This window comes from Festucalex cinctus, chromosome 14, assembly GCF_051991245.1.
Source record: "Festucalex cinctus isolate MCC-2025b chromosome 14, RoL_Fcin_1.0, whole genome shotgun sequence".
Classification (NCBI taxonomy): Eukaryota; Metazoa; Chordata; class Actinopteri; order Syngnathiformes; family Syngnathidae; genus Festucalex; species Festucalex cinctus.
In genome coordinates this window covers 11,283,311-11,296,452 of record NC_135424.1, presented here as the reverse complement: position 1 = coordinate 11,296,452, position 13,142 = coordinate 11,283,311, and the positions used below count along the sequence as shown (strand labels likewise).

The 13,142-nt window shown below is 38.9% G+C and overlaps 1 protein-coding gene across 2 annotated transcripts in view; it reads right to left on the bottom strand.

Moving 5' to 3' along the window:
* Window positions 1-13,142, bottom strand: part of inpp5a (inositol polyphosphate-5-phosphatase A) — a 121,781-nt gene that overhangs the window by 11,962 nt on the left and 96,677 nt on the right. For both annotated transcript variants that reach the window (XM_077495776.1, XM_077495775.1), the window contains exon 12: window positions 8,884-8,957. In XM_077495776.1, coding sequence (XP_077351902.1) covers window positions 8,884-8,957 — 74 coding nt within the window. The remainder of the gene's footprint in view (window positions 1-8,883; window positions 8,958-13,142) is intronic.

Below are 13,142 nucleotides of genomic sequence, written 5' to 3'. Positions count from 1 at the left end.
GTGTGCACGTCACGGCCGTTCCCCTTTTCTGTACCGCGCCCTCCATTGGTTCGACAGGAGATAACAAGCCTTAATGCAACAGCAAACAGTTGAATGGTGTGCTTTGGCTAAAGTGATGAACGTGTCCGATTAGTGACTTCACAAATTTATCACAGTGGGTAAACGGTCTGAGAGGGCGTGTGGGCTGGAGGCCATCAGTCCTATCAGACCCTTGTTGCCCATACAAAGACTAATTACACTAATTAATTGTCCAAGCTGATAACTCTCACAGTTGTGCACCTGCATAGAAGAGGTGATGCAAGTTATACGCACACAAGGTACGAGGAGCAACAGACACCGCCCTTTTTACTGCAGTCCAAATGATAGTATAGTCAAGTAGTTAGTACAGCATGAGTCATATTTTGTAATGCTGCTGAGGATATTCACAATCACTAATGTCTACCAAGATGATGAACCACCATCCAATAAAAAAAAAAGCAGCAACTAACCTGCATTTAGAATGGGAATAATATTTTGATTGTTTTTGAATAATATATAATAGGGGTGTACCTGTTCACACAGCAGACAGACTGAAGTAGCAATTAATATGTAATATGAACACTTATTCCCCCCCAAAAAAATCGGATTTCATCAAAAAATAAATAAATAAATAAATCAATCAATCGGAATTGAGCATTAAGACCTGCAATAGTCCAAGTCTCAGTTTGACTGACCATAACTGTGGAAGCTGACGCTGTGTCTCCTCATGACAACCATATAGCGATTAAAAAGTAATGGGCCTAAAACCGAACCTTGGGGAACCCCGCATTTGATTCCATGTGTTCTGGAGGAACATGTATCCATACTTTCATGTGTCCATACTTACAAAGAAACACCGGTCTGTGAGAGAGGAATAAAATCAGTTAAAAGTATTACCAGAGATGCCCACCAAGTTTCCAAGTCTTAATAAAATGTGGTGAACTGAATTCACCTGCTGGCTGCGTCGGCAAAAATTAATGAAGCATAACATATAAAACCAAAACCAAATATTCCTGCTGTCGTTACAGTCAGTCAAGGTAAATGCTTCAATTTGCATGAAGCTCTATATATTCTATGTTCTAGATTTACCTTTCCAGCAAATAAATTGCATTTAGATTTGTTGCAACACTTAAACTTTCCATTAGTAAATATAAATGCCACTGTTAATTATTATCATTTAATTCCATGAAAAGATGAATACGATCTTCTGATCGCACTTACAGTATATTTTATGTGAGGGCGTGTTGATTAAAGCCTACCCCAGCTGACATGAGGCGAGGTAATTATTTTGCAGTCATTTGTTATACCCATGAGGTCTGACTGAGAATAATAAACTCATTTGCAAAACATATCTTATTAAGTAGACATTTCGATTTTCTGATTGGTTTGTTTGCCCATTTTTTGTGCCGCTGACCTATCATCTCAGATGATGCATGAGCGCATGGTCCCATATCGAGAGTGTGTAGAGCCCATCAAGAGCTCACTCATTCACGCTTGGTTTGGGGCTTAATGTTTGATTTGACTGCAGACACATTACTCACATTTACTTCAGCCTGTTTGTTTTTACACTGTAAAACGAGGCCAGGTGAGGCCCTACCTATACATAATGTGTGCACTTCCTTGTCTCAGATGCTTATCATATAATAAAATGATGTTACCGAGTACAAAACAGGAAAAAAATTCCCAATATGTAATAAGATCTTCATAAAACTGGTAAGATGGGTATGACTGTATAAGAATCATAATTATTGCCAGTTCAAGGGCAGAGAAAGGCATCATGGGATGATGTCGATATTTGAAGGGCTCCTATCGGCGAAAACGTCAAACGACTCGCGGCCTAGGTTGCAATGTTTGTTTGCGTTGTCAGGGGAGGCCGGGAAAAACACAACACAACATACATATCCTAGCAGGCGCACAAAAGATCAGCCAAATGCTATCAATAAAGCAGCGTGTTTGCTTCGGTTTGTCGAGCTGGGAGGCTCACAGGCACAACATTGGCACAGTGCAGTACAAACAGAGTAAAATGCCATCAGTAGCTCATTGCTCACAGCTTGCTCGGGTTCAGCTCTGACATGTGTAGCATTTAGTTTCTCCGCAGCGAGGAAAGAAGTCACAGATGGCCTCGATTCAATCCTCTCTGACAAAGATTGTTTTCAACAAAGCCCTCCCTTCAGTGGCATCATCGCGGGCAATGACACATGACAGTGGACATTATTCAGCTATTATCGAGACAATGGTCCCTCACCAATTTCACAGGCTCTCTGGTAGTTAGAATGATGGATGTGCAGATGATTGTAAACAATGTCCGTGTTCAGTAGATCAGCTGTTTTTCTTCACCAGCCACACAGCACTGTCTTAACTAAACATTGTTGTATAACTACGTTAGTGTGTCTCCATAAATGGAGAGGTTGCCTCTGAATCAGGACAGAATGACTTGCTGGCATTGAACAAGAAGCCTCTTTTACGCTGGAAGTACCAGAAAGAGTGGCGCAAACGGACAAACATACCCACAAAGCAAATCCACTCACAGGGTGGATGACATCACTGATGCAGTGATCAGAAGCCAAGGGACGAGCTTTGCAAGTCATTGCTTTGAGCTCTAAAACATTCTTGTGCCATGTTCACACGACGACAAACTTTTTTTGTGTGAAAGGTTTCACATACAAGCAATGATGTCAAAACGATGACCCAATCGCAAGGATCTGCATAAATGCTGTTATATGGATGCCAGGTCTGTAGCTATTTTGTAAAGAAACACTCCATTATTGTGCACTAACTGACTGTCCAATAAAAATGCATTTTGAACACACTTCATTGGCAATGATGTCAATGAAGACTTTGGTAAGCAACGTGACTGCTTGATTCAACCGTGGTGCAGTAAATGAGCACTTTGTTGTCCTTTGTTTTCATAGACAACCGTCTTCAGCACTTCTATGGAACATTTACAGGCAATTTAAAAAACGTCCACTATATAGACCAGCTCTAATATATTTCAGTTAAAAACCAGCTTGTGCAAATTGCCACTTTAAAGAAATCTTCACTACTCTGGAAATTGGCTCTTTATTAGCACACTTATTAGCAGCTGAGGAATTGGCAGAAGGCCATGCGTGCGATTATTCATATCTTACTTCAAAAAGGGCAGGGTGAGTCCGCCTGGAATAATGTCTACCACCACACGTCTGTCCGTCTCCAGTGTTTGGGAAAAAGTAAGCTAACGTGGCCAGGTTGGTTTTAGGGGCACTCTCACTAAGCATCTAGTAGCTCACCTTGTGACCCCTGAGCAATGGCCAGCTCTTCTCTCCATCCATGTCTAGACTTGACAAACACACACACAAGCAATCAGCCTCTCCTGCATTCCCATCATTCCATGTAAGTCATGACAGGAAATAGCTTGAAGTCAAACGGATACATTTTCTGTCCATTCACCACAACGAGTTATTCCCTCATTATCGGGCTTTAAAATGAAGAGCATAGAGGCAATGATCAATTGCACCATTTACACTCACTACGCCAGCACACTTTGGCAACAAAGACTGACCATGCCTTTCTTTAATAGCTATAAGCACATATGAAATCATAAATATAGTTAAAGATTATTATAAAACACAATATAAACATACAGTATATATAATGGATATTGTAAGGCTTGGAGGTTGCTGCTGGCTGGCTTTTATGTTTTTTGGACATGTTTTGCACAGGTCAGGGTAAGGTCTAAGTTTATGTTACTAAGTTTACTATTAATTTAGTTACTTAAAACATTGCCTGTGCAGTTTTGTTGGTACAGTTTCACCATGGAAGGGATTGATTTCCATCATTTGTTTCATGAAATATCCAAACAAATCGGAGGTCAACCCACATCCCACAATGCATTGTGTTCCTTAGAAGTCCAACTGTATTTATTACTTGCTTTGGAAAATTGACAGGGCAGAGAATATTTTTGAAGGTAAGCCCCAATCAAACATTTATGTTCTGAAGGAACCTGAAACATTTTCGACCATTAATTTTTCAAAAAGTTATTTCCTTGGCAGCAAACTGTTCAGTTCTTCCATCTAGCAGATGAAGCATTTATGATGAAGGAAATGGGAGATGTGCATTCAAGTAACATTCAGCCACATAGTGATGATTGATTTAAGGCCAGATGACAAGCCCGATGCACTGTGATGTGACTTTGCACACCATTCAATTTTTCATCATTTTCACAAAACATTATTTTTTTTTTAATTCACTTTCAAGGTCTGTGTTAATATAAGCGCTAATTCAGTTTTATGTTATTGAGGTGTCACTTTGACTACATTTATTCTTTCACTTGCTATGTATTGGAAATTCCTTTCCAGTAGCTTTTTCCCTTATTAGGAAATAGTCACGTTGCTATCATCTGTCTTTTTCTATGTTTCAATTTACTTGGCTTAACTTTTATTTTCATTCCCTGAAATCACTCATCATTTGCCACATGGTAGAGTTGTGCTGTTGGTCGATGTCATTCAAAATCTTTCTCAAAGCCCATTTCCACTAACCATGTTACAGGCAGAATACATTCTTCGACTGCGTTCTCATTGTCCACTGCATTCCCTCCTGATGCCGGGCTCTCGATTTAATTTTTGCATTGATTTTGTGCAAAAAAGGGGCAAATAAATTGGATCACAAGAATACTAAAAGCTTTCCTCTAAATCAATCAAAATGCATGAATAAGTTTATATATAAATGATGCTGTGGTATGTTTTAAGGGATATATCACTTTTACCCACTGCGGAACTAATAAAAGTAATTTTATTTAATACATTATGCACATAGTGCCTGGACTCGGGACCATAAACAACACTGGCTATTCTCGTTCACGTAAACCAACGAGTCCCGAATAAACGTGCAAGAACGGTGTCAAGGTTACCCACACAACTATATCTGGGAGACGGAACATCTCATTCAAATGTTATTCTAGATACTAGAGGAAAGACTGAGGAAGGCTCTAGAGGATTGTTGTTCTAGTCTATAACAATATGTTATGATGCATTATGATTCGAATGGGAAAATAATGAATCAGTTTCCATTTTCAACGGTCAAATTGCTACTCAATTCGAGTCAACACAGATTCGTGCACCGCCCTAAAACAGAGCACATTCAGAGGGAGTCCATTTTTCACAATGTAAATGGCTGCTCATCAATATTGTTTCTGGATGCAATATTGTGGAAATTAAGTATTTAAACAAACACATACATATTACTGGCATCGGCGGAATCCGTGTACCGAAATGATCCGTCGTTAAGAGATCCCCAAAAGATTATCATTTCACTTTGGATTGGTCAATAATTTTGGTCAAAAAAATAAAACCCACAAAAAAGAAAAAACCCGAAATGAAAACAGCAGCTTGAATACATTTGAAAGCTTTCTGGAAGCCGTACTTATATCGATGGGAGGATCTGCGCAGCCAGAAAAGCCCGCAGCCGCACGACATTTCCCTCTGACGCATTCTGGAGAATACGGCCCACACGGCGTACTCTCTCGTAACACTCCAAGTGTCGATGTGTGCGGCCCTGTGGCTGATCACTGCATGGCAGCCGAATGGCTCCAAGTCCAGCTATGACAAGTCGTGGGTAAATTCCTCACCTCTGTGCTTAAGTACTTATACTTGTCAGCAGCAACCTTGACAGACACATTTTGAGAGTAAAAAGATGTGCATCAGTTTACAAATACTGCAGGGAAGGCACAGGGAAAACCGATACATGAGAATACATATGGTGGAATCAAACTTACATTATAAACTAGACTAAGCGCAATTTCTGGAGAAATTGCGTGGGAATGCTGAAAGCTGAATGCTAATAGCTGAATGCTAAGATGTGAACGCATGTGGAATGCTTATAAAGTAAATTGAGGGATAAATTATGAAATTATAACCTCCTGGTGCCACCAAGCAGTATCAGACACCTAGTAATGATGACAAGTTATACATATGGAAGTGGGCGGAAGGTGATAAAAGTTCAATATCTTTCCCATTGAAAATGAATGGGGAAAAGTTGATATTAAATGTTAAATTGTGCAAATACTGTAAGTAATGTGTAATCAGACGATATATACTAGGGATGTAACAATATCCAAACATCACGATACGATATCACAATATGAAGGTCACAATACGATAATTATCACGATATTGTGGGGGTGTTGGCCATATTTAAAAAAAAAAAGACCACAATATTGTAAAAAAAGAGCTCATACTAAAATAAAGCACAATATTGTACTTTTGTACATAACAGCAATGCATATAAACCACCTACAATCTCTAATAACAACAGTGAGGCTCTTACTTGCTAATGCAAGCACACATTGATCGCTTCACAAAAAAATTAGGTTCCCCTTCATCTGACAACTAGCATAGATTTTAAAAATAGAAGGCCAAAACATCCCTAATGAAAATTAAATTGCACTAATAAAATAGCCACTAGAGGGTACTAGAACTGCACAAATGGAAATCAACCTGACTTTTTTTTAACAGATGTGTTCCTTTTAAATATTGTGAACATGACGACGACGATATAGTGGCAGTTTTAATATCACAATATCACGATATTGCCATTATTGTGACATCCCTAATATATACCCCAGTAGGCATCAATTTTTGAAGCTAGTTGAAATTTGAACAGTGTAAATTGGAAGTATTACGTGGGAGTTGTTAGGCGGCAAAAAAAGTGTGGAGAATAAAAATCACAACAAGATATGTGGGAATGCTTCAGCATTGCCACAATAAAAGAGCTGTTTAAAGGTTCAGGTCATACCCTGGAAAAAAGCTGAAAAATATTCAGAAATGCCATTTTTCAAGCTTAACAGAAAATAGCACAACATCCAATTGCAATTATAGTAAGTGTAGTAAGTGTAATCTTTCCGCCTCACTTTGTGATTCCTAGCACAGCACAACACAACAGACAGAATTCACTTGCAGATGAAATGTTTGTGAATAGAATCGATTTATAGATTTGCACAAAAGTGAGCCGCGCGCGAGTGTGAGGTTGTCTTCTGATGGCCGCCACTAAAAAGAGTAATTACTTCACAGATGGCGAGGGGCTGGTCTGGAGCAGACTATGTGATGGAGAACAATCATTGAGGCTTGATTGCTCAAGAAGCACAAGGCAGACCTGACAGGAGGAGGGGCTCCACAACGTGCGATGATGAGTGTGTGCGTGTAATAGAAATGGGAGGAGGGGACTGTTTAAGTTTAACTAGGCCACTGCGACCCATTACGGGGTTGACAATGATGTGGTTTGTTACACACACCGAGTAGATCAAATCAAATTTCATGTGCTGCTCCTGGGTTTCATCTATTTGATTCATCATCACCTCAAGTGTGAGGAAATCATTTGTATTCCAACACGGCGGCACAGTCATGCCTCCCTCTGGAAAGATGATTAAGTATTATATGGAGAGGTGCAAATGTCATCCGGTATAAAAGGACAATAAATCCATATGTCACTTATGCAAAGTGATGTAAATGTGGCCCCTGATTAAGACACAGTCATTTAAAAAACAGGGACCGGCAGAACCTTGACACACGCACACCTACTGCGTCTCATACGCACACTGGAACTCAATATGAAATTCAGCACAGCACTTCATGCAACACATGCGCTTTGATAACTATTTCAAGATCTCTCTCTCTCTCTCTCTCTCTCTCTCTCTCTCTCGCTCGCTCTAAAATCCCCGTAGCCCTTCGCCTGCCACCCGAGCAGTTTATCAAGTAATTATTGTTTGATTACAGCGTTTCATTATCTGCACTGATTGAGTCACAACCAACGGCAAAGGTCAAGCGCCATTAACGCGCTGCTCCCGAAACATATTTCCACGCCGACAGCGTGTTTGCCCTCCCTTCTCCTCTGAAAGGGCTAATTGCAAATGCATTTGTTTGAGGAAAGAAGAGAGGAGACCGGCCGCATGCTCCAGGTCCCGCTGAGGCAGAATATTAATCCCATAAAAAAAAGATTTCACACAAATTCAGACATGCACACACATTGAAACAGTTTTAGGTCAATTGAGACAGACCTTGGATGAAACCATTTCAGAAAAAAAAAGATAAATTACATACTTTGTTGCCCAATATGAGACTACGGTGATCAACTTTTTAAGTATACAGATGAATGGTAATTCACTGAGGATAAAATCCAAATAGTCATTAAAGGCACTATTTCACTACAGGACATAAGTCTCAGTAACAACACATTGGACACAAAGTATACAAAGTGTAGCAAGAATTTATTATTAAGTATTTGTATTTTAAGTATTAGTTTTTTTTGTGTGTTTTGTGTATTTAGTTTTGCTCAATATGAATCACTTAGAAACAACTTAATAAGTAGAATGTCACGCTTTAGGTTTCACAAATTATTTGTAACAGAAATGTTTGTGAATCCGAGATACATGCAGTGAGAAATTGCATTTTTCACAAGTCAACAAATTAAAAACAAAACTGATTAAAACAAAGTAAATCATTGCCTCCGCATATTTATCTGGATCCACGCTGTAAGTTAATCTTCTTTCTTGGGCTATTCTTCAAGCTTTAATGAAAAACTGGCAATTTTTTTTTTTTTTCGTGAAAAAAAATCTGCCATATGTAAAGAAAACCAAACCAAAAAAAAAAAAAAAAGAAATAATCATGCCCTATGTCTTCTCTTACATATCTGACTTATCATGAGCTTTATTGTTTGTTTGTTAAATGTTTGATTTAGTGTGATTTTGAACTGAATAAAAATAGTGGCATCAAATACATTTTCTTGAAAATGTGTGTACAGGGCAAAATTCCTAAACTGATTTTATTTTTTTAAAGCAAAAGCAGCAGTACAGTACTGTACTGAAGGAATATCCAGCATGTGTGTGTTGATCCATACCTGGGTGGGAAAGATATTTCCAATTCATGCAGTTGATCCTTGAACACTGACAGTTCTTTGTCGTACTCTAAAAGCTGTGGAGAAAAAAAAAGCAACAAATGAAAGTGAGAGACCAGCATCAACAAAAGTTCAATTACATTTGCTCTTCATTAGAGCAATGGGTAGCTGTGCAATAAGCTACTCAAAACGTGGACGTCAATAATACAACGATAGTGTATTGTATGTAACAATATTAAGACTTGCAGTTTGCCTTTTGGAAACCTGGTGGGTGTTCACAAACAGACAGGCAGTGACAACTTACATTTGATCTTTGACAGCTTTTCTGATAGAAGAGCTGCAATGACACAAACTACTCAATAACAAGAAAATCCAGTGGTGACGACTTTGATTGATGACTATCCATCCATTATCACTATGGCTTATCCCGAGTGGGGTCACTGGGACATGGAGGCTATCGCACGGGGCACGAGTGCGGGGCACGAGTGCGGGGCTGACAGATTGCGACAGACTCTCAATCAGTGGCAAAATGTGATGGATTTTGCTGCTTAACTCATATTCCACAAAAACAATATTAATCAGAATACCGTGTTTTGACTAGCAGGGCTGCATAGAACATATTTTGTAAAGAACATTTTTGAGTTCTTTCCCCTTTAAGCAAGCGTTTATAATCCGAGGGCTGCTGACAAAAAATACATCAAAAGATGCAAGGGTGACTGATATTCTACAACTTTATTAAATATGCTAAAACCATTCAATGAAGCAATTATGTTTTACAGTTATTTTAGCATTTTTGTGTTTTTTTCTTTCTTAGATTTAAACTCTCTCTTAAAGGTGATAAGTTAAATAGTTTTGCATGTTTTCATGATTTCCACGTTCAGAACCAAAACAACAACAGCCTGTAATAAGATGACAATTTTTAAAGCAGTGTTTACTTCAGGATCTTAATTCATCAATAACCGGAATTTTGACATACACTTCACAAAGTAAATTATTAAGTAAATTATTTTTTGTCGTAATCATTATTTATGAGTCATTATAAAATAATAATAATAATAATAAAAAAAATGTAGTGTCTGGTATTAAATAAAATAAATACATAAATAAATAAATAAAAACAGGTAGTGTGTTCCCTTGTTTTTCGCTGGGGTTAGGTTAAAAAAAATACACACAATAAGTGAAATCCGCAAAGTAGTTATCTTTATGTTTTACATTTATTATTAAATGTTTTAAGGCTATAAAACTCCTCACCACACAGTTTATACACTTTTCATATTCAGGCATTTACATTGTCTCACATTTCTCTCTTATTTAAGCATTCTCAATGTTCAAACCTTCATAAATGTTATAAAATAAGTGCACTAGTGTTAAAAAAAAAAAAAAAAAAAAAAAGGTGCGACAGAGGGCCACAAATGGCCCCCGGGCCATAGTTTGGACACGGCTGCTGTAAAGCACTTTGAATTGCTTGATGTATGAATGGTGCTACATAAACTTGCCTTGGCCTAGTAGTACTAGTCAATATGGCCAACGTAAATAATAATAATAACCATAAACAACAATAATAACAAAAATCTAAACATGAATGAAAAAAAATTGTCAGCCAATGACAACTTTGTTCAAGCGTGTTTGTGTGCGTGCATGTGTCCGACAAGGGGGTTCTCTCGCCACAGTGCCAGTCCATCTATACGCTCTTCATTAATCATGTCTCCTCACCCAGCTGTACTCGCTCGCTAGAGTGTACACACACACGTCCCCCAATTTACCCCCTTTCACAAAAGCCATAAATCATTAGTGAAAAGTGCAATTAGTGGCTTCTTGTATACATTAATTATCTGGGAGATGAACAGGTAGATATGGCACCTGCATGACTGCCTCCATGAGAGACTGACAGCGATGTTCTCTTAGCAACCCTTTGCAGGGCCTCACTTTTCCTTTCTGATTGGGAAACGTCAGTTTGAATCGGGGACAGTTCGTTTCGATTGTAAAACGGGCTGTAGTACATTTTTCAGAGTGGGGAACAATTACTGTCTGAAGATCATGAGATGAGAAACATTTGACAGAAACTGAACAGGCAAGTGGACATTAATGACATTACATTGGTGTATTACATATGGCGCTACGTTGACGTGTACATGATGAAAGAGATGACTTGCGTTATATTCGGGGGGGGCAAGACTTGAAATATGAGAGTGTAACTATTGCCTAGCCTGACCAATTCCCGTTGTCCGCCTATGACTGTGCGTAAAGTTCAAATCATTGTCAAGTTGACACGGAAGCGCAAGTCTTGACGTCTCGGCGGCGGCTTTCAGTGTTCGTATTTGTGATTATGTGTCAGCCATGTAGAACAGTGGCCATTACTTGCAGCCAGCGGGGGCCTCCCAGTCGGAGTCCCGGCGGTTCAAGAGGGCAGATGCGCCGCATTCATCAAACTCACACTGCCGGGGTCATAGGAGAGACTCACACAGTGTGGATGAGGGATGGCGGAGCATGGGATGCAACCCCACGCTCCACTGTCCAGACTGTCCCGCCATCCATCCAGTGCGCGTGCGGGTGTCAAAACACAATCAAAATTTGGCGGCACACACTATTATCCTTATATGAGCTCGTAACATTTAGTAATGATGTAACTGCCAGATTGAAAAAATATTTTCTGAAAATTGGGGTGTTGGTCAGTAGCGCAGCCATGATTAGAACATCAAAATTGTTGGCAATTAGTTGATGAGGTATTTATTTATTTATTTGGTGCTTTGTTTTTCTCTGGTCTCTCTGTGTGCCTGTCTGTGATGTAAAAAGAAGCATTGTTGGTAATGCAGTATCACGGCTAACCAGTATTAGCAGTAGAGTCCGAAAGTTACGACACATTTCACCCAAAATACTTAATATGATGCAAACTTTACTTTTTTTGCTGTACAATGGAGATGCATGGCTGGCATCTTATTTCCTCTATGACAGGAACAGTTGTGGCTGCAAGCTAGCATTAGCATACACAGGGGAGCATGTGTGTTTCATGGAACATAACAGTCCTGCTTTCTGAAAAGGGAATTGTTGAACCAACTTAACTAATTTGCTTCCAAAAACATATAAATATGTTCTATTTTAATTTTTTTAAGTGTCCCAAAGACGTATTTATACGTTTTTCTATGCTAGAGCTTACAGAAGGCTTTGATGCAGCCCCTCAACTGCAGAGAACAGGTGAAGCAATGGTAGTAAAAAACGGCCAGCAGGTGGCAGCAGAGTATAAGAGATCAGCAAGGGCCATGTTGAAAACAAGCTGATTTCCCCAGTTCTAAGCAGATTTGTGAATAATTATGAAACTTAACTATATTCTAGTGCTAATTACTGCAAAACAGAAACAGATAAAAACATACTTTTTTTTGATGTGATAAAGCATATGTTTTTGCATATTATTGAACTCAACAGTGGGTTTTTAAAATGAATGAATTATTAGTTTACCACTAAATGGTGCTAAATTTTACACACTGCATACCTCATTTTGGGTTGTGTAAGTCAATTTAATACATTGAAATTATGCATAGTAGTGAAGCAAAAGAAAACATTTTGGAAAAAGGTCAAATAAAAACAAAAATAAAAAGCATTATTTTAGATTTCTTTAGCACAGTGTATTTACATACTGTCGTTACATTATACATACTGTATATCAATCAAATATGAGATTGAGGGATGGACACTGATTGAGGGAAATGGGGTATAATACAAATACTTTAAGTGGGTGGAAGAGTTGATCCAGCAGATGAGTAGCATATGGCCGTGTGTGCTTGCGATCGGTTCTAAGTGAATGTTGAGTAATTCATTCAGGTGAACGGACAAGACTGCATGCCAGAATTTCACACTACATTTAATCCGAGGTCAATTAAGCATAATGCTCTGCTGCTGTGGCGGGTGAGTGGTTTAAAAATCAGCTTATATTGGTTCAAGGCCTCTTGACATTATAAAGCCAACAGTAGTTTGTCAACCAGAAATGACCTTGGGAGTTGTGGAGGAGGTGATGCGAGATGATGCAGTACAATATCACACAGGGGGAAGATGAAGAAGTGTCTGGGTAAAAAGTACCCTGTCAAGAGTTGGAATTTCTGACTTTGCTTGGATGAAAAATCTGATCCTAAATCAGAGAGGTGGTGATGGTTGAGGCCGGAAGTTGAGGGGTAAAAAAACAGGGAATATGAGGTGTTCGGCCCCCAACTGTCCCTCTCGGCTCACTGGTGACTTGTCCACCACCTGTAATTGTGCTTTGATTTAAATCT